Source organism: Mytilus trossulus, chromosome 2 (assembly GCF_036588685.1).
Source record: "Mytilus trossulus isolate FHL-02 chromosome 2, PNRI_Mtr1.1.1.hap1, whole genome shotgun sequence".
Taxonomy (NCBI): domain Eukaryota; kingdom Metazoa; phylum Mollusca; class Bivalvia; order Mytilida; family Mytilidae; genus Mytilus; species Mytilus trossulus.
Window position 1 is genome coordinate 58,545,470 of NC_086374.1, and position 27,882 is coordinate 58,573,351.

General features: G+C 31.9%; 1 protein-coding gene across 1 annotated transcript; it reads right to left on the reverse strand.

Annotated features, from left to right (window-relative positions):
* LOC134707638 (nose resistant to fluoxetine protein 6-like) lies at positions 1-27,882 on the reverse strand. Its single transcript, XM_063567587.1, has 15 exons — positions 27,154-27,882; positions 22,347-22,498; positions 20,179-20,269; positions 19,367-19,460; positions 16,604-16,881; positions 15,949-16,116; positions 13,775-13,871; positions 13,033-13,125; positions 9,429-9,594; positions 7,900-7,979; positions 7,147-7,251; positions 5,911-6,031; positions 3,423-3,612; positions 2,479-2,621; positions 1-153 (listed from the first exon to the last, which is right to left on the reverse strand). The coding sequence occupies exons 1-15, from the start codon at positions 27,728-27,730 to the stop codon at positions 31-33; spliced, it is 2,478 nt and encodes an 825-aa protein (XP_063423657.1). The 5' UTR covers positions 27,731-27,882; the 3' UTR covers positions 1-30.

Genomic DNA, 27,882 nt, shown 5'->3' on the forward strand with positions numbered 1-27,882 from the left:
AAGATGATATCATATTTATTTTCAAAGTTCCTATTTCTTTTTGTCTTTCCCAAACACCACCTTCTCCAATCCCATCATTGGTGATTCAAATACCAGTGAGGCCACAAATGCAACTGCATAAGCCGTCCCAAGATGTCCCAAAAATAAGTATATCTAAGAAATAAAAGAAAAACAAACATAATTGATTGTATAACATATGTAAACATTTATTATATACAGTAGGGATACAGATCTTAGTTTTAAAACATGTATACCGTTAACTGCTGTTCCCCTTATTTTGATATGTTTACGTAATATGGTCGTTTGGTTTTTTGCACATCATTGTCAATATAATGGCATATAAGTGAGATACACTAGAAAATGCCTGTACCTACTCATGAATATGACAGCTATTCTTTCGTTTGATGTGTTTGAGCTTTTGGTTTTGCCATTTGCGTAGGAACTTTCCGTTTTGAATTTTCCTCGGAATTCGGTATCTTAGTTATTTTAATGAAATGTTTTACTTAATTTGTGGAAGAATGATTCCATTTTTAAGAGTTTATTCAAATGTGGTATTTTACACCAAGCTCTGAACGTTTGAAATACCAAGTGTAAACAATTGCCCTTCTACAAGTGTTATGTTTGACGAAATAGATACATTGATAAATGTTATGAATGTATTGATTTTGTTGAAAAATTGTCAAAAACAATCAAACATGTTTCAATGTTTCATTTATAAAACGAACAATTCTTGCCATTCCAAAAATAATATCTCCCTGCACTTTGTATGTTACTGTATGAAATCTACTCCGCCAAAAAAACAGTAACAATAACGTACATGACGGCACTAATTCGTATCCGTACTCGGCTTTTGAGCTTCATGTTTGTTTTGTCTATGTGTTTGCTTTAACCAAAAATGTTTTTAGTTTAATTCGCAAATAAAGTATTATTTTTATGTCAGTATGGATAAATTATACTTTATCGTTAATACACAACAACTACTAAAATTGAGAATGGAAATGGCGAATGTGTCAAAGAGACAACAACCCGACCATAGAAAAAAAACCAGCAGAAGGTCACCAACAGGTCTTCAATGTAGCGTGACATTAACTAGTATGTTTTATTGATTTGCTTGGTTCTGTGTTTTACGTTTATTATACCGTTATATAGTTAAGTGTTTGCTCGACTTGTTTGTATTGGCATGTTTTCATATGAACCTTTATGTATTCTCGTCATATGTTCATGTCATGGGCCTCGGTGGCCGAGTGGTCTCAGTCGTTACTACTAGCCAGTCAATATGCTGGGGTTGTGAGTTCGAATCCCGCTCATGCGGGGCACTCGACTCCAATCTAAATTGACTATGATTGTCAGTTTCCCTATCGAAGGTCGGCAGTTTTCTCCGGGCACTCCGACTTCGTCCACCAATAAAAATTGGCCGGCACGAAATAGCCGTGATGCGGTGCTTAAAAGTGGCGTTAAAACACCAAATATCAAATCAAATCAAATGTTCATGTGCAGATACCGGTCAAAAATAAAGAAACTTGCCAGTAGTTGTATGTATTTTTGTTTTAAATTTGTATTGAGTTGTCGGCGTCAGCAAGTTTGATAATTTCAATTAATAGACCGCTTTTGAGTTCATCCGTCACCGGAAAAAAACTCGTCAATTATACGCGCCTTTATGACGTCATTTACCAGATAGAGGGGGTCGCCTGTATCCCTGTACTATTTACGTTCATGAAGCGTCTTAGTGATCGTCATTGTGCAGGATACACTAGAAATAATTGTTGTTCTGTAGTTACTTAATGACAATTCCCTAATGACAGCAATGTTGATTGTCAATTTTAAGAATTCAATTTGCCGAATAATTCGTACAGTATAGAATTATAGTTTTCCAACCACTCGCTCAACATTGAAATGAAAGTGACGACGCCCCTAAACGCACAAATGACGTTCACTAAAACATCGAACTCGAAAGTTGTCTATTGAGTTGGTGAAGTTGTTTTTTGTTGCAGTTTAGTATCTGATAATACCAATGAGTGTCTGCGATCATATCAATTTAGTGAGTTGATGGCATGTCTTTGATAATATAAAGTTGAGTTGATGGCGTCTTTAATAACATAAATTTATTAAGAAATTTTGTATTGTTATAATTGTAGACACTTGTATATTGTTAAAGACCGCCTATATTGAACTCCTTGTCATCTTTTAGTTTTATGTCATTTTGGTTTTACTTTACTCTTTAATATATTCACCGCATCTTTTAGAATTCATACTTAACGACGACATATATTGAAAAGTGCTTTGATTATATAACAATAGTGTTAACTTTAAAAGAAACTGATGCCTCAGCAATAGATATTATTCAAATTTAATATCTTGTTTGAAACTATCAGCCTCTTTGGTGTGTTTGAGCTTTTGATTTTGCCGTATGATTACATCGAGGACTTTCATTTTTGAATTTTCCTGGGAGTTCAGTAATTTTGTGATTTTAATCCTTACCGCTTCATGATCATCCCAAAACATGAGCTGTTTTCGTGATTGGAAGTAAAAGTACATAACAAGTGGGTGTATCAGGTAGGCACAGTACGTGAGTCTAGACAAAGGTACAAATCCTTTCCAGGACAAAATAGTATTTACGAAACCTGGAATAAAGAAATGCATTGATGAATTGTATCAAATAGTCTTCTTAATCAGGATTCTGAAAAGTATGATTATACAAAAGATAGTGTATCCTATATAATATTTTTTTTTTTTTTGCTAAATATATAAATATCTTGAAGATCAAGTGTACAGTTACAATTTTGTGTTTTGATTCCTTGTTCAAATTGATTGAAGCTAAACTGTTCTATTGTTTAAAGTGTGCACTATATTTTTGTTATTTCGAATAGACGGAAAAAAATTACCGTAATTTAATTTCTTATAATTTAATCCTTAATTCCATTTTAAATCGGAGTAAACCACGAAAAAACGTTGATGACGTAACGGTCACATGACAATATTGTATCTATGAGATGGCAAACCAAACCAATCAGAAGATGCGTTACATCCAAAATTAAATTATTAACTTGTAATTTTATCGACTCTTACAACCAACGACTACATGTGTAGCTTTTATTAAGTTGAAAAGTAGTATCAGTAGCAGATATTTCCAAATTTATCAAAAAAATATATATTTTCCTCGACAGACCATTGGAACATCTAGTTTTGTTTTATATAAGGCTTTGAATAATCCGTTGGTTATTATTTTTGTTATTTTACTTTTGACGGAGTTCGGTATTTTTATTATTTTACTTTTGACGGAGTTCGGTATTTTTGATATTTTACTGTTGATGGAGTTCGCTATTTTTGTTTTTGACTTTTGACAATTCCACTGCTCTAATGATAACATGTACTGTTACTTATCAATGACACAGTTATAGTGTTAACATAAACTCAGTAATTACCTCCATTTCCAGTAGCACATGCAAATATCACCCAACAGACGGCAGCACCCCACACTGTTTTGTGTAGGACATTGTACAGAGCGGCAACACCTGTGGATAACTGATGTGTGCCATTTAAATCGTCATATATACCATAAAGTACAGCTAAAGCAGACGCAGCAAACACCGCCCATATAGTTATATTTACAAACTAAAACATAAAATGCAGTATATATAAGTATAGATATGTTCAGTGCAGCTATATTATTATTGATGATTGATAAAACTCTGCACATAGTCAATGGCTTATAGTTTTATGAAATAACATCAAAAGGCACCAACATTAATGTTACTGCACTAAATGACCTATTCAACAAGTTAAATATATCAAATGATTGTTCAAAGCGTTCACAATATAAAAAAGAAGATGTGGTACGATTGCCAATGAGACATATGCCCACAGGAGACCAAAAATGACATAGAAACTAACAACTACAGGTCACCGTGCAGCATTCAACAATGATAAAAGCCCATACCTCATAATCAGCTATAAATTGTCCCGAAATGACAATGTAAAACAATTCAAACTAGAAAACTAACGGACTTATTTATGCACAAAAAAATAAGTCTATCTGTTATTCTTTATTTGAAAAAAATATACCTATCTTTGACCAACAGAAGTTTAATCACAATGAAGTCACTTTATTAGAATAAACATTTTGTTCTCTAAACAATTTGAACCAGAAAAAAACTGGAAAAAAAATATGAAATATGCAATGTAGACACGTTGTTGTCTCTTTGACATATTCCACATTTCAATTCTGAATTCTAAATTCTAAATATGTATTCTGTTGATATATAAAAAGCCATTGACTACATTGTTAAATAGTTTACAACAGGTTATCTTTGTTTTCATTTAAATTAATAGCAGTGTTGTCAAATCATACAGTTTTGGCTAACCGGTTACTAGGATAATCGTTCGACCGATTAACCGGTTAACCGGTAGTTTAATTTTATGTTTGAAGGCCTTAACTATAGTACCCAACAAATGGTTCAATTTTTATAATACGATGGATTGAAGTTTGTTCTCTGGCATTTTAAGACTTGTCTTCATTTCACCGTATCGTCTATGGGGTTTGTTATAACTAAAGATAGAAAAATTAAAAAAAAACTTCTTGATCTCTTCGGATTGAAAATGTCTTGATGTCTTGTAAAATATTGGGAGTGTTTCAATTTGAAATGATGAAGCCTATTAATCGTTACTGGTACAATCAAGTATACATTCAATTCTTGTTGGTTTGCATTTCAAGTCACAATTTTTGAGTTTGCATTTCGTTTAAGGTATGACAAAGCCTTGCACGACGGAGGTTGAACATGCAGATGTAGGTCTACGATATATAAGATAATTAAATATAATAATGAATTAAATCGTAAATCGCAATCGAATTACTGATTTAAAGTTACTGTTTACTGAATATGTTTTCTTAAGTTCTTGCCCCAAGCTGATAGACAAATTATCCAAGTTCAAATTAGAACTTTTGTTTTGTTTTTATTTTATTAACAATAGCAATCAATATACTGGACCATGATTGATCTGTCAAATAAGCTACTACGATAATAACTTTTAAAAGAAGACAATTATGAAATGATTTCAATATACATTTATATTAAATCTATTGAAATTGAAAAAGTCCGGTTAACCAGTAAGCGATTTTGGTATTCGGTATTCGTTCCTTCCAGCGGTTAACCGGTTAACCTTTGACAACACTAATAAATAGCAATCTTGATGTCTCTAGCACCACTAAGGTGACGTACATTAATTTATGAAATAATTGACGCAAGCTATACTTTATTGTAGTTTTAAAATGGGTAGGCATTACATTCGTGATTATTTTTGCCTGAGCGATAACACGAATATAAAGCCTACCTATTTTTAAACTACAACAAAGTATTATAGCTTGCATCAATTATTTCGATTCTGATTATGACAACTAAGGTAATTTATATGTCCGATGTGTATAAGGGTAAAGCGTTTTTGAACGGTTGTCGTAGCTAGGTAAAATATGTTAATTTCGGAATGCAACACATTACAGTCATAATAAATGGATTAGTAACAACATGTGCATCATTTAAGAGTTTTGAAGTGTTGAGGGTAATGACATATATTTTAAAAATGCATGCCAATTTGATAAAATTAATTATTCTGCAGCGACATTAATTAACCGATAATCAAGCATTGTAAATCTATTAGTAATGGACAAATCTAGGAAACAAACAAGCTCGGGAAGGAGCGAGAACAATCTGTTCATGGACTAATCGATATTAAAAGAACACATCATAATCATTTGTTTTGTGTTGATATCATCAACATGATTTGAATAATTCTGTATAAGCATATCATGAAAGTCTTTTTTTTTCATTCCCTAAAATATTTGCTTCAATGGATGAAGTATTGCTGTTATGGTGTAAATAATTTTTGTATTGTTTATATATTATCAAATAGTCTTACCTTATTTATTTTACATTTGCATTTCGTTGTGTAAAGAATATAGCCTGTGTACATTCCAACAAGGTATGGCCCAATTCGACAGTATGGCATTTGATAATAAGCATCAAAATAGTCACCTCCACTGATGAAGTAAACATTGATTCGGTAAGTATTGATTGCTTATTTTATTGAAATTTGGGCAGTTAAAAAAATAGATTTTTTAAACCAAGAGTTACAAGAGCAACATAACAGGTGACACATATGGAGCAAATTCTATTTAGCATTTCGGAGTATATGAGATCATCATCAGTTGTTGATGGGGTTCGTGTTCTCAATATATGAGCAGTGTTTAATGTTCTGTGTTATGGTTTGTGTACTGTTGTTTATATATTCTTTTCGTTTTAGCCATGACGTTGTCAGTTTATTTACGACTTATGAGTTTGAATTTCCCTTTATTATCAAAAAGTTTAGTCTTGTTAAAAGCTAAAAAAAATCAGATATTTCTTGTAATAAATTCAGTACTGGTTAAACATTTGGTTTGTAGTCGGTCCATTTATGTACAGGATGGTTTTCAGATAATCCATTATGCGGTAGAATCAGTACTGAATCAGCTGTAGTGGATAAGTTTGAAAATAGAATAAAATATGGCAAATAATTTATTGTTCAATTTTCGTTCAAAGCTGTTCAGATCAAAACTGTAAATAAAGTTTAAAATTTGAGTTCTTGTGTACAACTTTATACATCTTCACTGTTATTTATACCATATATGAAGATAAATGCACTGAATAATACATTAAAAGTAGACGTTATCAGACTTCCAGCTTTACATATTTTTTTTAGGTGAAACACAAATTGTTAGGTTTGTTTTTGGAAACGTACAAATTGTCAGTTATAGAATTCTGTGAGACACAATGAGCGACAAAAAAATACTAAAAAGGCTGCCTGCTACGAATGAAACCTGAACGTCATCTGAAATGCACGTGTATCAAAATGGTTTTCTAAGATGTCAGGAAATTGTCTAGATATATCCTTGGTGTTGATTCAAGAGTGTACAATTACTTCATAGACGTAAATTATATGTTCAACCATACCGCTTGCAGTCAATTCAAGTAGTTCTTTTTTTGTCACTTTAGGGGGGAATTAATGATACTTTGTTTGCTCTAATGAACTGTTTTTCGTTTAAAATAGATGCATTATATATTGAAAGAAAGTCATACGTTCTTAAAACACAACTGGCTAAGAAATATAAATATTCACCTCATTGGATTTACACGAAGGTCCTTCTGCACTGAAATAACTGCTGTTGCTATTGCTGTTCCTACCCATAATGTGAGAGTAACAATAGTACCAGCTATTTTCGAACTGAAAAATAAAGAATGAACTTTGCAAGCATTTAACTTAATATGTGTCAAAATATAGCTTTGTATCAATTTCACGCAGGTGACCTTCTGAATAAGATTATTTACCGGGTTTGTTATAACATGTGGAGCAAGATCTGCTTACCCTTCTGGAGCTCCTGAGATCAGTCCCAGTTTTTGGTTAGGTTCGTGTTGCTTAGTCTTTAGTTTTCTATGTTGTGTCTTGTGTACTATTATTTTACTGTTATCTTTTTTTTTAGCCATTGCATCGTAAGTTTATTTTCGGTCGATGAGTTTTAATGTCCCTATGGTATCTTTTGTCCCTCTTTTGTATTAAGTTGATTGATATATATAATAATGCTATCTCGAAGTTATATTCGGGAGCCACGGGTGGTATCGGTTTTGCAGTTACAACTAGTTCCTTTAAACATGTGGTATACCAAGAAACATATGGTATACCAAGAAACTGTTTAAACCAACAAAAGACGAGAGTCAAGCATGATACCAATTACAGTTGTAAGTACTCGGTAAAAGAAATACCATCATGTACAAATGTACAGCGGGAACAATACAGATATTAACAAAATCGAGTCTGGCTGAAAACCATTTAAAACGTAAAAAATAGGTATGATATCACATAATATGTACTTACTGATAGAAAGCAAGCAGAATAGGTGGACTTATAACATAAAACTGCATATCATTTGCCAAATACCAAGCATGGGCAAAACACTGAAATTTTGAATAAAATACAGTGTTTAGTCTGAACTGCATTTGCGTTTAGCACTCATATTATGCTTATTCAAAAATTTATAATACGATATATTTTAATATAACATATTTTCAAATACTTGAAATATAGCAATTTATATCATAAAATGTGGTATTTTAGTTTATGCTAGTACATGTAGTATGTCTACAAAAGTATTCATATTCCTAAGGCTAGCAAACATAAGTTAACACATTTTATGGCAGTATTATTCGCTGTTGCATAGATAAATTAAATTCTATACCAATTAAATGTTTAATAATATAAAACCAAGAAGATTTGATTTCAATATATTTCTACTAGGCCTTTTGAAGATAAGGCGCAAGAATATATATGTAGTAATGGAGGTTACGTTGACGCCTACCTATATGAGGGTAGGCTAAATAGATTGTTACAAAACGCCTTGATGAATGAGTTCCTACTGTGAAATTTTATTACGTACACTCTTAATTTTCTAGATTGACAAAAAAACTTATGATATCTTATTTGAGATTTGGGTTACAATATCAAGATTTTATGTTCTACTTTCATGTTATCAGTTAGACCGAGGGGATAACAACACATGTTTTCTTGACCAGACCTGACTTTTCTTCGTCTTTTGTTCCATTTTAACTTTTGTGATCATAATTTTTTAATTCAAGTGCCTGGTACTTTTGATAACTATTTACACCACTGGGTCGATGCCACTGCTGGTGGACGTTTCGTCCCCGAGGGTATCACCAACCCAGTAGTCAGCACTTCGGTGTTGACATGAATATCAATTATATGGTCATTTTTATAAATTTTCTGTTTACAAAACTTTGAATTTTTCGAAAAACTAAGGATTTTCTTACCCCAGGAGTAGATTACCTTAGCCGTATTTGGCACAACTTTTTGGAATTTTGGGTCCTCAATGCTCCTCAACTTTGTATTTGTTTTGGCTTTTTAATTATTTTGATCTGAGCGTCACTGATGAGTCTTATGTAGACGAAACGCGCGTCTGGCGTATAAAATTATAATCCTGGTACTTTTGATAACTACTGATACACTGAACATTTAACAATGTTGTTCTTCGCAAACGGAACATATGTTGTTGTAGTGAATCAATTACTAGTATACTAGATAAAGTCGCGTTGTTTTCATGTAATGCTGTTTAGAAAAGACGGCTGAAAAACTCATTCGTTGACGTTTCATTTGTAAACACTACGTTTCTAGACTGGGATGATTTATATACTATTAGTAAGAGCCTGACATATTGCACATACCCCTGTCTACTGTTGAAGACCGTATTTTGACCTCTGAATTATTTTTTTTATTTATTTTTGTTTGTCTTTTTAGTTGCGTGCTTGTGGACCTATACCACACATATCCATTACGTTCGTTTAATCCCATCCCATCTCATGCATATGCCATCCCACAATTAATAAATTTACTTCTTCTGCAGCAGTCTTGAAATTATTAATGTATAACAGATTCCACCACCATGTATCTTTACAGTGCTGATTGTTAAATCCATCGTTTGCCCACATGGGTCCGCTTCCCAGGTATTTAGATATACATACTTGCATCATCATAATTAACATATATGGAGGGGTTAACCTGTTATGCGATAAAACAAAAACAAAGAATTACCTCTTGGTGATATCAAAAAGATTCAAGTCAAGCACACACTATGTTTATATTGAATTTGTATTTATTTCAATGTTACATCTACATGATGTAGGGGGCATCAGTGGTCAAGTGTTCTAAGCAGTACTACTATTATAATCATTAGCCAGTCAATACTGAAGTTGTGAGCTCGAATCCGGCTTGACCTTAAAAATGAGGCGTTGCAACACCAACAATGAATCTGGTATATTTTCATGATGTACAGTTTTTATGCTCATGTGGCGGAAAGCAGTCCCAAATCACCTACTGTACACATACAAAAATTGCAATAACCACAATAATAAAGATGGCAATAAAATGATTTAATATTCATGCAGTCAATAGACAACAATGAGTTCTCGCTCAAACAATTTCAACTGTTCAAAATCGATATGTATCCAAAAGTAACTACAACTGACCAATGTATATCAAATATACTATTAAATGTTAAAACAAATATTTTGTATATTTGTCCAGGATATTTTTCCATCTCATTTTATGTTAAGACGACGTGAATACAGAAAAATATTTCCAAAAAAGTTTGCTATGCTAACCAAATTAAAACTAAAATATTTGCATTTGTGTTTGATCATCAGAAAATGAAAACGACCATAATAACAATAATGGCAAAATGAAGAACAATATAACTAAAGACATTAGAGGTCGGCCATTTAAAAACGTATCTACCGCATCGTATACGTTTACGTATCTGCACCTGCAGCTTACCCCGAGCTAAAGAACAATTAACGTTCGTAACAATCAAACATTCACTTTCAAAATTGGCAATATTGGTGTTTTGTAAAAATAATAAACAGGGGGGATGCTATCAACTACTTTTGCATGCCCTTACAAAGAGCCAATGTAGGGCAGGTACACGAATATCGTACGCAATCCTTTAGTAATCTAGTTTAAAAAATATATAAGATCTTACATGTATACACACACAAAAAACAAAATCACTACTTATAAACATGTATGGAACTTTTAATAGTGTTCATTTGAGATGTTATCATAAGAGGTAATACAAACACCAGTTGTCTTCAGGTGTCATAAAAATATATGTACATTTAATAAAACAGTACTGAGTTAGTGAGTATCACTCTATTTGTCAAATAACAATTTGGTTCTATGTGAACACATGTTAGCACACAAATGAACGATTTTACCGTATTTACTCCTATCATGCATGTAAACTGCTCCAACTATCCGGAATATCGTTTAATATAAGTCGGATTATATGTTCCACTAAAACTCGATATTCCCTAATTTTTTCTTACTTTTTGCATTAGAAATTAATCAGTGATCATTTGCATTATTGAAAGTACATAAAGTTAAAGCTCGGGATCACATATGTTTTTTTAGTATATCTGCTGATGCGGATACGTCAACGTATATGATACGGTTGATACGTCTGTAAATGACCGACCTCTATTACTACCGGTACCTCTAATGGTATTCATTTTTATGAAAACCACTCATAACGTTACTTTGTAATATTGTATTGTTATCTTTCATTTTTGCTAAAATACTTTGTCTATATGTGTGTTTATGTTTCTTTGATACATATGACGTAGTTCTGTCCTTAAACATTTCATTATTGTTTTATTGTGTCGTAGTTTACATAATTATTTGTTTGTTTTATATTGATTGAATTGAGATATAAACATAATGTTGACTGGTGTACCCTTATTTATAACATTTTTACCTATTACGTCTGTTTGTCTCGTTCACCATTGTTGTCAGTACAATGGAATTTTACGCGACTGTCATACAAGTGAGAGGTTTAGCTTGCTATAAAAGCAGGTTTAATCCACCATGTTCTACTTATGAAAATGCCTTTACCAAGTCAGGAATATGACAGTCGTTGTCCATTCGTTGGTTGTGTTTCAGCTGTTGATTTTGCTAGTTGATTTGTACAGGGCGCCGAATGGGACTATTGTGGTTTTGTACAAAATTCAATTCTGTCATAACAAAATCTTTTTTGTCTAACAAAACTATGTGATACAGACTTGTTTTATGAGAAATTCAATTTTGTGATGAAAAAAAATCATTTTTGTAAACAAAATTCATTTTTGTCATGACAAAAGTCAATTTTGTCAAAAAAGTATCCGAATATAAACTTATTTGCATACAATATTGACTTTTGTTACCTGATACGGAAATTAAAACACAAAATTCAACTGTGATAGACAAGATTCAACAAGATTCAATTTTTGTCAATTTTTTCTCACAACAGTCAATTTTGTGATGACAAAATTCATTCGGCGGCCCGCAGTTTGACACTTTCCGTTTTGTATTTTTTTAGAGTCAAATATTTTTGTGATCTTACTTTTTTGTGTGCTCTAAAAGGTTTACGTCTACCATCTTGAAATACGATCTTAGTTTCTTCATTGTACCAACATGGTCGTCAGACCTGGTAATCTGATTGTGTCCTATTCCCAAACCGATTGTTTAATTTTTACTGGTTGTAGACTAACATGGCAGCAATTACGGGGCGCCGAATGGAACTCTTGTGATTTTGTACTCGAAATTCAATTTTGTACGGACAAAAGTGAGTTTTGTTCAACAAAAAATGAGTTCAGTTTAACAAAATTTGAAGCATACTACAAATATAAAATTTTGTCGTACAAAATTATCTTTCAGTGGACAAAATTTACTTTTATTTTGTCATCACAGAATTCATTTTTGTAACACAGACTTTACCTAATTTGAACATTGGGTGACAACAGTCAATTTTGTACGCAAATTAGTTTAGTTAGGATTCTGTGAACTAATTTGCATACAAAATCGACTTTTGTGAGACAAAATTGACTTTTGTGAGACAAAATTAACTTTTGTGAGACAAAATTGACTTTTGTGAGACAAAATTGACTTTTGTGAGACAAAATTGACTTTTGTGAGACAAAATTGACTTTTGTGAGACAAAATTGACTTTTGTGAGACAAAATTAAAGTTTGTGAGACAAAATTGACTTTCATGAGACAAAATTGACAAAATTGACTTTTATGAGATAAAATTGACAAAATTGAATTTTGTCTCACAAAAAAATGACTTAGTTTTTTGTTTTCTATGTTGTGTCTTGTGTACTATTATTTGTCTGTTTGTCTTTTTATTTTTTAGCCATGGCGCTGTCAGTTTATTTTCGATCTATGAGCTTAACTGTCCCTCTGTTATCTATCGTCCCTCTTTATTATCACAATTCGTTCACAAATAGTCATATTATGCTAATATATAGTATTTGAAAAAGGCATCATTAATTTTTTTTATTCCTTCTTTCATTTCTTCATTCATTACTTTATTTCTTCTTTCATTCCTTCATTCATTCATTCTTTTATCCCTTCATTCGTTCATTTGTTGTTGACATATAAAACATTTGATATTTTTTCTTACCTCCAAAATCGATGAAAATAAAACATAAACCAATTAAGTTTGCCTTTTTGTTTCTTCAGCTGATTTAGAACTACGTATGTAAGTAAGGTACCACTAGAATAATGTACATTTACTAAATTAAATTGTTATCATAAATCATTTCCAACTAAACTGACACCTTAAAAAATAATACATTTAAAATTAAAAAAGTATTAAAACTTAATTAGAATAAAGGTTATCAGTGTTCCAAAGAGTGTAGCCATATTACCTATTATTTTATATTTATTATTGGTATTCATGTCTTTTTAAAGCATGTTTTTTTGGTGGCGCTCTTGTTGCTTTGTCCGTAGTTTTCTATGATGAGTTTTGATTGCTGATGTTTTCATTTGGTCATTTTTCTTTTTCTCCAAAGGTATTTTCAGTTTGTTTTCGTTTTATGATTTGACTACCCCTTTTGTATCTTTCGCCTCTATTTTACACCTGTTTTCAATGATTTAAAAAACAAAAAAAACCAAAGTCACTTTGATATTCAAATAGTAATATTATTTCATCTATTGGTTCTTTAAATATTTAGCTTTTTTTTTACTCTTTCACCCATATTACGTTATTAATTAGGTTTCATTTAAAACACTAAATGGAAACAAATTACTGGTAAAAAAAAACTCAGGTAAACTACATTTAAATTTGTGCAAATGTAATGCGTGTCATTTTCAAATCCGCGCAAATGTAGGTCGTCCGTACTTTGAAATACCTTAGTACGTACCTTAAAGCGAAGAATGTATCTACTGATACCTCAGCATTGATAATGGCCATGAAGGTTTTTCTCTTTATCAGTGTTCCAAAGAGTGTAGCCATATTACCTATAATTGCCAATAAAAAAAATCAATTCAATTTCAAAAGTTTTATTGCCATATAAACTTTACAGTTTGTGACATATAACAACAACAAAAACAAATGAAGACAATAACTAAGTAACTCAATATATATGCAAATTCAGGTAACTATTAAAAATGAAAATACATCATTATAATAACAATAAGTTAAAGGTGTGTAACATAATATAAATATGGCATTCAAATTTGAAAAGTAATAATATATGATATAAATTTATCATTGAAATAAGAAAAGTGGTATTAATATGATATAAATATATCATTCAAACAGTAAAAGTAGTAATATGAATAGTTTGAAACAAGAATGTGTCCATAGAACACGGATGCCCCACTCACACTATCATTTTCTATGTTCAGTGTACCGTCAAATTGAGGTAAAAACTCTAATCTGGCATAAAAATTAGAAAGATCATATCATAGGAAACATGTGTACTTAGTTTCAAATTGATTGGACTTCAACTTCATCAAAAACTACCTCGACCAAAAACTTTAACCTGAAGCGGTACTAACTGACCGAACGGATGAACAAATGGACGGGCGTACGGACGAACACATAGACGGACACTTTTGATCTCTGACTCTATTACAACATTTGTCGAATCTTTGGAAAGTTGAATGATTCCCATGTAATTAATCTGATTAATATACGTGTGTACATCTTTGGAAAGTTGAATGATTCCCATGTAATTAATCTGATTAATATACACGTGTGTACATCTTTGGAAAGTTGGATGATTCCCATGTAATTAATCTGATTAATATACACGTGTGTACATCTTTGGAAAGTTGAATGATTCCCATGTAATTAATCTGATTAATATACACGTGTGTACATCTTTGGAAAGTTGAATGATTCCCATGTAATTAATCTGATTAATATACACGTGTGTACATCTTTGGAAAGTTGGATGATTCCCATGTAATTAATCTGATTAATATACACGTGTGTACATCTTTGGAAAGTTGAATGATTCCCATGTAATTAATCTGATTAATATACACGTGTGTACATCTTTGGAAAGTTGAATGATTCCCATGTAATTAATCTGATTAATATACACGTGTGTACATCTTTGGAAAGTTGGATGAATCCCATGTAATTAATCTGATTAATATATACGTGTGTACATGTAAATCTCAACAACAAAAAAACAAGTGGATTGTCTTAGTTTTTGAAGAAAGCAAAAGCTTTAATCATATAAACTATGAACGTGAAGCAACTACATGTATGTTAAATATGCTAAAACATGTAATTAAGATTATAACTATAATATATTAATATGAACAAAGGGACCAGCAATTGTATTTTCATCTTCAAAGTTGGTTGAAGGTTTTATACAACGTTGAATAATCATTTCAAATGTCAAAAGAAATAAGGGAAATAAACAGTTTGTGTATTTTGTATATATTTTTATGTAAGAAGCTTATATTTGTATTATAAATCTAAAAGCTAAACCCAACAGTTTAATCAACAAAGGAGTAAGATCAGTAGGACCCCTTTTTAGCCCAAAAATAAAGCAGTTTATCAAAATTATCAAAAAATAAACTTTTAAAGCTTTTTATTGGAAAGTAGAATACTTCTGCTACTTAAATATGGGCTGTTTTTGACAATACATTGAACGTATATAAAGGTTAAAAGTGAACACGGATGTGGCCACTTTAATTTTTGACAAAAAACATCTGAAAAATGACATATATATATAGTGGCATATTTTATAGTTGTTTTCATATTTTAGCATGAATTTCAGCGTCTGAAACGACTAAATCAGTTCAAATCTATTTGAATCGAACGAAGAAGACACTGACGTGTTTAAAAGGTGTCCATAATCTTTCATCAGATGAACCTGAACTTTGATGCCAAAATCGGTCCTAATCGAACCTACTCATTTGCGGAATCATTTTTTTTTTGTTCTTTACTCGCGCGATTTGAACTCGTGCTATAGGGATATCGAGATTACACCGCCTGCACTGTGTCCGGCGCTCAATAGACCACCACTTGACTACCTCGGCTGAACTTCAACAACAAACAGAACTAGAAACTTACCTGCTGAATTAATACCAAATGCGTATGTGTGTCCCAGAATAACCCAACTCATACTGATAAACCGTATACCGTTGACAGCAGTTAGCGTGCCAGAACCTTGGTTTGTACTCAATATCTTAGCTCCATTTGTGTAAACAGAAAATGACAGCAGTAACTTTCCAAGAAATCCTGAAACACATTTAAAATATACAAAAGTGCATTTATATATTTCTGTGTATTAGGACGCCATAGTACGTAGGAATCTTTAAAAATGAAATAGACATACGCGTAAGAATGATGGTTACAAATAGTCAGTTTACATATCATGGCGTTTACTTGCGACTGTTTCAACTAAGAAAATGAACTATTTTGTAGTTTCTAGTTGAGTAGACAGGTAAAATAAAATATGATTATATGACAAAAATATAAAAATTTCAAAAATCTTAAATCACACACTTAATCGGAAAATTTTCGTTGGACAAATAACAGTTTGACTAACATTAATTTTGATCATTGAGAAGCTTAATATTTCCTGAACAAAACGTTCATCTTATTTTTGCAGAGTTATCTCCATGTAGTGCTATGTTCCACATTTAAGTCGGGAAGAAAACTGTTACTCCCGAGATAAAAAAAAAAAACTCAAAGAATTATTGCTCGGTACCTAAGAATATTTTACCTGGTTTGTACGGAGTTGTGGACGGATGTTCAACTGACATTGACTTTTCCGGCTCTTTAAATTGATATTTATGCTCCTTGCCAGATAAATCGCTGATTGGTCCATTTTTTTCGCCTTCATATCCGTTATTGACATGCCCATTACCAGCTGAATCATATGTTGTAGTATGACCAACGGACAGATCCCAACTGTTTCCCTTTGGTTTTGACATGTGTTGAATAACAATATCGTACGTGGTAGCTATGATCGCAAGTCCAACGAGTATACCTATTACGATGCTACAAATAAAGTGTGTTTCCATATAAACGTTACCACTGTGACAACAACAAAAAAAAGTGCAGGCTCATGTAGCTACAAGCTTTAAGGGAGCACTCGCACCCGCAACGTGGAAAGGTATTAATATAAGTTGCAAAACTTGTTTCCCAATCCAATATAAATGAAAATGTTTCAACTAAACCACAGCAAATTATTTGACATGTATCTAATGTTTTCTTGCCTATTAAATTACAGAATTATACAAAATCTTTATCTACAACAGGATTATTAAATAACTTTTGTCAGTTTCGATTGAAATCATAATTTTAGGAAGCAAAATCTGTTAGATGATTGAGTCAGTAAAACCAATTTTTTTCAGAATATTCGTCTTTTGTCACATGAGCGAATTTTCAACTATATTTCAGTACTACAACAATGTATTTATCTATACTACTAAAGAAGAGAAACCATTCAAAGTCGAGGAAATATTTGTGATATGAAATATTTATATACATGTAGTGATTTTTGTTTTAATAGAATCATATTCAAAACAGTGTGGTCCTGGCCATTGATTGACGACCTAAATTATCCCATTGACTGGGACAGATTAGGTGAACGTTTGTCTGTAACGACCATTGATCACTTCTTACTTATTATAGAATTTAAACTGTGGGGTCACCAAAATTTAAGGTTCTTAACGCCTTCAATAATAAAATGATTCGAAAAATTATTCAGGAATAACCTTTATGTTTTGATTTATATTATTGATATAAATCAACACATCGTACTATTCCGGATTCGTTTTTCGAATTCCTTTTTTTAAAGGTGTTGAGAACCTTTGGTGACCCCACAGATTCAGTGTCTTTAACAAGTACATAGTGAGCAGTGATTGTTACCGACAAACGTTCACCTAATCTGTCCCAGTCAATGGGATAGTTTAGGTCGTCAATCAATGGCCAGGACCACACTGTTTTGAATATGATTCTAATTTTGTTTTTGAAACAATCTTCATTCCACAGAAAACGCCAATTTTTGAGAAAATATTCTAAATCGGATACCGTTATCGATCTATGTTTTATACGCCCGTAAGTGTATGCTCTGTGGACACACTACTCGACAACTCGGCCGACGGCAAACTCGCACCACTCAAAAACTCTCACGTATTATAACATCTTGCAACACTTTATGTTAAACATTTAACCTTAGTTTCAAAACAATTACAAAATTAAGTATCTAAAAATCCATACACTCCACATATATATATCAATTAATTTGAATATCACAGTGGAAATATCAAGTCCAATCGTCAGCAGATTAAGACCAAAAGAAGGGGGGAATGCGGTATCGTGCAAATTTATTTGAACAAAAAACGAACTTCTCAAAAGCAAACAATATTACTCGAATCCAAATAATGAAAAGAATGCTCTTATAAATACTTAGCACTCTAAACCACCCCAAATGGTTTATCCTTTATGTTAAAAATGTAGTCTTATGCTTATTTTATATTGCATATTTTGCGTATTGCTTTAGAAATGGGTAGGCTGATCTGCTCTTTCTAGCTACCAGATTGCTATATTTTGTCTAATAGACAATCATACAGCATGCTTTATTATATAACGCAGTGTCTATTCGCCCTAGTCTAGTTAAAAATCTCTTTAAGTTCGGCCTACCGTTTGCGGATGCACAAATCTGTAATATCAATAAAAGTGACATGTGGCGCTGAAAGTGTCTAGGATGAGGTGTCGGATAACAAACGCGCATATGCAATTTTGAGAATAGGAGATCGCGATTTATATCCAAAGATGTCATAAAGAAAACATGAGAGAAAGTGATTGCTTTAAACAAATTTCTATAGGAGTGATTCCAGAACAATTATAGCGTATACATGTTAAGTGTGAGGCAAAAATGCCTTAAATCAAAGTGAAATTGATGATTTACCCCCATTAACCTTATGGAGGCAAAACGCATTCGGAAAAAAGTACTATATCAAACTTGCTTGGATGCATTTTTTAAAAGTTATAATACAACCAAGATCTATGAACATGCACTGATATTCCTGGACTTGGAATATTGCACCAGGGTTGGATATCCCCCCTTTTTCTGTTGTTTCTAATATACATTTTTTCTAAACAAAATTCTATCGAAAACGCAATCCTACTTTTAGGGACAGGTTACACGTGCCTACCCTTTTCTCTAATTTCATATGAATTAGGAATCGCCGAACAATTTAAATAAAGAATGGTGCATAATCATTTGAGGACCTAACTATAACCAAACTTCATAGAAACAATAAATGCAGGGTCTTTTGGAATCATAGATGTCTAATGAAGCCAATAATCAGTTGCTCGACTATTTACCACAAAATCTTGTTATAACGTCAAAAGAGATATGTAAAACATTATAAGTAAAAATGTGTAAAATTAGACTATGAGATGTTTATGTACTTCTAAAACAGACATAAACATTTTTAAAATGAATACAACTATTTGAATGCTTTCAAATACTTACAAGGCTATTCTTGCTTTAAAATCAATAGGTTGGTCTTGTTTTTTGCATTCTCCGCCAGTTGCAAATACTGTGTTATTTGACATTCTAGGTAACACTGAAAATAAAACACACAAGTTGCATATATAGTGATATTGTAAATGAAACAACAGTATGTTTACGAGTATTTCAACACATCCTATGATTATTCATATGATGCACAATCATACCCCAATATGAAAACAAATTAACACATTACATTATACATCACAAAAATAATCAAAAGACACCAATAGCTACGTAAAGCAAAATACCATTTTCTTCGAAAATTTCTTGCCATAGTAACACCCTTAACGATGTCATGGTAGCGTTATCACGAGTACAGGCGGAAATAGATAGTCAAATCATAGCCTTAAAAATACATATCTTAAATAAACTTCTCCTGAAAGCATTTTGGCATGCAGGAGTAAAAGCAAAATCTGGTTAACTCGAAATCTGAATAATATGGTGGGCTGGCATGCCTTCGTACGGGCTATTAACGAGTGAACAAGAATGTTAAAATTCGATTCAATGTCAGTTTAGTACAAAGCAGTTTTCAAATCATATCACATTTTTATATCTTGATATATATGTTATATTTGCCACTGGACATCAAGGGGACAGAAATTTCAGGGAAGCAGCACTGGCGCAATATATATACGGTTCCTTCTATTCGATCATTTCTATTAACTATAAAGTAACAAATACAATTTATCGATTTTTTTTTAAAATCTTATCATTTACTCAATGTTTTAAAATGTAGATGTTCTCTGACATAGATATAAGTATATACATACCGGAGTTGAACAGATTTTTTATATCTGAAATGGAGCAAGTATTCGGCATACATAGCCCGATTTGGATTTCCATTCCTCTTGCTTTCGTTAACTGAAATAATATTATTTTAAGTAAAGAAATATCGAGCTATATATATTTTTTTCATTAAAAGTTCGAGGAAATTTTTAAAGTCTGATTCATTACCAGAAGAAATCCATCTTTTTTAATGCTGTAAATCTTCAAAATAGGATCTATTTATCCTGTGAATCTTTTCTTTTAAAAACACGTGGTCAGTATTATATATATGCTGTGAATTTTTTAAAAACATATGATTTACCATTTATATGTCATCCTATTTATTTCTTCATTCGAAAGGTTGTTATAAACTGCATATTTATAGGTTCAATGTTTCAAAATAGCTGAAATACAACTCAATGATATATGGATATTTTTTATTTATGTTCAAATGCTTAGAACTAAAAAAAAAAAAGGTAACTAAGGTAGCACTCCACAGTCAGGTGTGTATTTTTCGCATTTTGTCCCCTGTGGATTTTTAAGATATGAGAGCTAGTGTGAAATAAAATTCATTTTTGGATAGCTGAGTACTAAAATAGCCTTCGTATTGGGTTTATATGAACATCAAGATTATGTAATGCATGTAATATAGGCTGTTTTCTGTATGACAGTCCGTATTTGCATGCCCATACCGTACATTGGTCCGGCAATTATTGTAATGTTTTTTCGTTTTTTTCCAACTTTTTGTGGCATGAACTTTCAAACTCCCCGGCAGTTCCAGTTCCGATCCGCATACGGGCCCGAATACTACTCTACACTAATTGATGGAGTAAAGGAAAATAGTTCCGGAACGGAAACGATCACTGTCCGGAGTTTGATGAACTTTGTGATTAGATTTTACGAAAAAAAAGGGCGTAAGACACCCATTTTTTATTTGATCATTAGGAAGATCTATGCAAACAGTTTCTAAAAAGGTATCACTCAAAGGCATTGAAATTCTAGTTTGATCAAAATTTTGGGGGGATATGTGACATGTTTACCCCCCTTTTTGCAATATTTTATTGTAAATAAATGCAGAATGTTGCCATGGATACACATAAAAGGAATTATTTTTCACCCTTTTTACTTTGAAAAATCAATTATATGGAAGATACTGATTACATACATATGCACATGTACAATACAAACAGTAAGGTTAATGTATTAGAAATCAAGGAATATGAGATGATAAAACATTTTGTGGCTCATTTTTAATTTTATTTTCTAACTGTGGAGTGATACCTAAGTAAGATGCAATACACTTGTTTAAAAAAAAAACTAGTACTGGCTGGAAACCTGTGAAAGTACCGTAAATAGCTAGAAAAAAACATGTGTCCTGCATACTTAAGACCACACTAAAGTCTTAAAGAATGCAAATTTCCCCTCCCCCAGTTGTACGCCTTGTAAACAGACCAGACAGTCAGATCTTTTTTAAACTGGATGACATAGCATGTTCAAATGAAAGGTTTGACTTGTCTAGCCGAGGTTACGTATCAGTTGTTTGTGTTCAATTTCAGAGTATTTATTAAGATTACCACTTCTATTGCTTTCAAGCACTTTTCTAAAAATTATTCGGGAAAAAAAAAATCATCTTGGGGCTTATTTTTGACCCGGGCGGGAATAGATAGTCAAATCATAGCCTTAAAAATACTTATATTTTATTTTGGCCTAACTTACCCCAAAAGAGTTCAGCATTCTGTCATTCATGGTCATTTTAAAGGAAACAAAAAATCAAAATCATGATAATAATATTGCACACTATCAGTATATCAAAATTGATAATTGAAATGGGGTATATGTCAAAGAGACAACCCGAACAAAAAGCAAACAACAGCCAAATGCCACTTATTGGTAATCATACTAACATCTTGTTGAATATATAATATTATGCTGTACATTGTATAATACACAGGTCATACCATCCAATCTGTGTGGGAGAGAGAGAAAGACGGACAGAGGTAACACTTACCTGTTTACAGCTAATTACTTCTCGTTTTTTTAAACATCATCAACCTTTGCCATGTGTTTTTTATATGCCAAAATGAACAAAATGAATAAAAAGCTCCATAACTTAGCAAAATGTAAGAATGATATCAAAGTTTTACAATATTCTAAAGAGAAAAATCATACGTACAGGATTGGTAATAGAAGTAACATAAAATTTGGAAAGACAGTATTGTCCGTTGAATTCCTCAGCTGTTATACCAATGCATTCGTCATAATCACCAAGCCATGCAATTTTCCCGCTAAGTAAACCTGCAGGGGGCTTTCCCAAAGCATCCAACACTGAAATAAAATATGTATCAGGTGAAACTTGCGGGAGGCTTTCCCAAAGCACCTAACACTGAAATAAAAAAATGTATCAGGTGAAACTTGCGGGAGGCTTTCCCAAAGCACATAACACTGAAATAAAATATGATGTATCAAATAAACCTACAAAAGGCTTTCCTTAAGCATCTAACACTGAAATAAAATATGATGTATCAAATAAACCTACAGAAGGCTTTCCCAAATCATCTAACATTGAAATAAAATATGATGTATCAAATAAACCTTCAGAAGGCTTTCCCAAATCATCTAACACTGAAATAAAATAATAATGATGTATCAAACGAACCTACAGAAGGCTTTCCCAAATCATCTAACACTGAAATAAAAAAGGATGTATTAAATAAACCTACAAAAGGCTTTCCCAAATCATCTAACACTGAAATAAAATATGATGTATCAAACAAACCTACAGAAGGCTTTCCCAAATCATCTAACACTGAAATAAAAAAGGATGTATTAAATAAACCTACAAAAGGCTTTCCCAAATCATCTAACACTGAAATAAAATATGATGTATCAAACAAACCTACAGAAGGCTTTCCCAAATCATCTAACACTGAAATAAAAAAGGATGTATCAAATAAACCTACAAAAGGCTTTCCCAAATCATCTAACACTGAAATAAAATATGATGTATCAAATAAACCTACAGAAGGCTTTCCAAAATCATCTAACACTGAAATAAAAAAGGGTGTATTAAATAAACCTACAGAAGGCTTTACCAAATCATCTAACACTGAAATAAAATATGATGTATCAAATAAACCTACAGAAGGCTTTCCAAAATCATCTAACACTGAAATAAAAAAGGATGTATCAAATAAACCTACAGAAGGCTTTCCAAATCATCTAACACTGAAATAAAATATGATGTATCAAATAAACCTACAGAAGGCTTTCCAAATCATCTAACACTGAAATAAAATATGATGTATCAAATAAACCTACATAAGGCTTTCCCAAATCATCTAACACTGAAATAAAAAAGGATGTATTAAATAAACCTACAGAAGGCTTTACCAAATCATCTAACACTGAAATAAAATATGATGTATCAAATAAACCTACAGAAGGCTTTCCAAAATCATCTAACACTGAAATAAAAAAGGATGTTTTAAATAAACCTACAGAAGGCTTTACCAAATCATCTAACACTGAAATAAAATATGATGTATCAAATAAACCTACAGAAGGCTTTCCCAAATCATCTAACACTGAAATAAAAAAAGATGTTTTAAATAAACCTACAGAAGGCTTTACCAAATCATCTAACACTGAAATAAAAAAGGATGTATCAAATAAACCTACAAAAGGCTTTCCCAAATCATCTAACACTGAAATAAAATATGATGTATCAAATAAACCTACAGAAGGCTTTCCAAAAGCATCTAACACCGAAAATTAAAAACATGTATCAAGCATACCTGCAAGACAGTAAATCAGCAAGAGGTCCGAAGCATCTTACACTTAAAATAGAATAAAATGCATCAAGTAAACCTGAGTATGCTTCCCCAAACAATATAACACTGAAAATAGAATAGAATGTATCAAGTTAACCTGAGTATGCTTCCCCAAACAATATATTACTTAAAATAGAATAGAATGTATCAAGTAAACCTGAGTATGCTTCCCCAAACAATATAACACTTAAAATGGAATAGAATGTATCAAGTAAACCTGAGTATGCTTCCCCAAACAATATAACACTGAAAATAGAATAGAATGTATCAAGTTAACCTGAGTATGCTTCCCCAAACAATATATTACTTAAAATAGAATAGAATGTATCAAGTAAACCTGAGTATGCTTCCCCAAACAATCTTACACTTAAAATAGAATAGAATGTATCAAGTAAACCTGAGTATGCTTCCCCAAACAATATAACACTTAAAATAGAATAGAATGTATCACGTTAACCTGAGTATGCTTCCCCAAACAATCTAACACTTAAAATAGAATAGAATGTATCAAGTTAACCTGAGTATGCTTCCCCAAACAATCTTACACTTAAAATAGAATAGAATGTATCAAGTAAACCTGAGTATGCTTCCCCAAACAATCTTACACTTAAAATAGAATAGAATGTATCAAGTAAACCTGAGTATGCTTCCCCAAACAATCTTACACTTAAAATAGAATAGAATGTATCAAGTAAACCTGAGTATGCTTCCCCAAACAATCTAACACTTAAAATAGAATAGAATGTATCAAGTAAACCTGAGTATGCTTCCCCAAACAATCTTACACTTAAAATAGAATAGAATGTATCAAGTAAACCTGAGTATGCTTCCCCAAACAATCTTACACTTAAAATAGAATAGAATGTATCAAGTAAACCTGAGTATGCTTCCCCAAACAATCTAACACTTAAAATAGAATAGAATGTATCAAGTTAACCTGAGTATGCTTCCCCAAACAATCTTACACTTAAAATAGAATAGAATGTATCAAGTAAACCTGAGTATGCTTCCCCAAACAATCTTACACTTAAAATAGAATAGAATGTATCAAGTAAACCTGAGTATGCTTCCCCAAACAATCTTACACTTAAAATAGAATAGAATGTATCAAGTAAACCTGAGTATGCTTCCCCAAACAATCTTACACTTAAAATAGAATAGAATGTATCAAGTAAACCTGAGTATGCTTCCCCAAACAATCTTACACTTAAAATAGAATAAAATGTATCAAGTAAACCTATAGGAGGCTTCCTCAAAGCATCTACCACTGAACATAGAGAATAAAATGTATCAAATAACCTTCACGAGACTCTCCCATGCATCCATACTCAAAATAAAAAAATAATGTATCGAGTATACCTGCAGGAGTCTTTCCAAAAAGATCTAATACTGAAAATTAAAAAAAAAGTGTATTGAGTGTTCTGAAACAAGTGCGTTTTATAAAGGTATAATATAGGAAATTTGTCAAACAATACGTCAGTGGGATGCTACTGCAATTCACATTCTGATGTCACGCAGGTTCACACAATACTTGTCAACATCAATACAACATGAAAGTGGTATGTGTTGGGCTGTATTTTTAAGATAAGACGACCAATTAAAGGATACAAATCTTTATTTACTGTCTTTATTTACTGATATTAATATTGAAAATCTTGTTTAATCTTATCTTTTGATTTTGTAAATTTCCCTATATCATGCACAACTATAAAGTACTTCTAAAACAAACCTATTTCTTTGACCAAAATCGACCATTTATTTCGGAAATCTCTGACAAACGTTCAACAGTTTAATCATTCTGGGCGGTGCATGTCTAAATGTCATTTTAATTATGAGTAAAATAACATTTTTGACCTTAAGCTAAGGCTGATATATATATAACAAAGTCATGCCTCACATTAAATTTTAAGGTATAATGGTCATATGACAAATTTATGTTAAGGATCCTTTAAAATCTTTCACATTTAACATGCTTTTGTGGAACTTATATACTTTAAAGGGGAACTAGCTACGTTGTATGGGATACGGGGAAAAAAAAAGAATATGAGTTCGTCTGGTTCAATCATTTATAACAGTGAAATAATAAAATAAAGATTAATTTTTAGCTACAAATATTTGGCTCAATTTTGTCTAAAAAAAATAAGCAAATAAATATCGCTGATGAATTATTCACTTGGAAGTGAATCCTTATTCATGTTACCTTCAATTTAACCCATTAGCTAGAGATTGATTACGCATGCATAACTCGTGCTTAAGGCATTAAAAGGAAAATAATGTCAACATTGAAAGTTAAACAAAGATGATTCAGTACGTTGACTGATTCGATCCAATAAACAAATAATTTTCTTTAATCTATAATATGAAATCAAACAGATCTATAAAAATCCAATTGCACAAAGGTGCAATCTTGTTATATTTATGTTAATGTTCATATCTTGATATTTGACTATCGGTAGTATTCGGATGTCATCTCGATAATAAATCAAATGGCGCCCACAATCAAATACTCACGGAATTCTGAAATATATTATCAAGTACAAAAGTCATGCTTTGTTAACGGTTTATTTCAGACTTTTTTTAATTTGGATACATGTTTTCAGTATGATATAAATCAAATATAAGAAGTTAGGTCATTTCGGTGAACATGAATTTACACAGCAGGTGCCCCTTAAATGGTAAATTTCGCTGGGATGAATTTCTTTTATTTTCTACTATACTGGAATTCATGGATAAGTACAAAGTAACATGATACGGATCAATTAACACGTTTCAGATTTAGATTGTGGATTATGTATATAACCTGTTTCACATTTCAGTTGTGGATCTTACAACATGTTCAAAATTAATGTTTTGAGTATTATAAATTATGTCACATGACACAAATATCATCCGCAGTGAAGACTCGAAAATAAAAACTAATAGTCTAGCAAAATATGATTTATAAGAATATCAAATAAATGGTATATTTTGACAGGATGAATTTTTCTCCATTGTCATACAATTGAGAGGTTCAGCTAGCTATAAAACCAGCTTTAATCCACCATTTTCTACATAGGAATTTAAGTACGGACTTTGTGTTTAAAATTTTCCTCGGAGTTCGGTATTTTTGTTATTTAACGTTTTGGACTTGCATTCTACATATATACTTACTTTGCATAGCCCATTGTTTTCCTCCAAATAATCCCGCAAGAATACTTTGAGTGTGGTTCAAGCAAAGTGCATTCACTTTAGGTAAGGGTGGGATTGTACTGTCTGTAACTTTGGAATTAGGAGACGTCACTGTTACGGGTAGAACTGTTGTTGGCATTGACTTTGTGGTTACGAGAACAGTTGGTGTTTCTTTGGCAAGTGTGGTATCACCTTGTTCATGAGTTGCATAAGCCGTTGTAGGCAAAGAATTAATGTATGTGTTCTGGTTTAAAGTCGAAGTGACATTAAAATCATTAAAATTAGTGGTATTTCCAATTAAAACACTAGCACTATCAGATAATTCTGAGATCTTGTCCAACTCATCTGAAAATGTCTGAAGATTGTCTAATATGGTCCGTACATTCAGTGCCTTATTCATTGCATTGATATCTTGTTGTAAAGCCGTCTGGTTTACAAGCTGTGAATATCCTTTCAATATTTGAAAACTGTTTTGTATTATGTTATGATAATTATCCTCTAAAGCCACAGAACATTTGAAAAGTAATAATAGGAAACAGTAGACATACATCTTTGCCATTGTGTTATACAGCTCGATGGCATCAACTGGGACTGTTTTAAATCAACTCCAAGATACCCTGCTACCCGAGATTTTCGCAATATATAGATAGAAAAACACGTCCCATATTTTCACTGAACTAGGTAAATACCAAATTTGTCATCGCCTGTGTT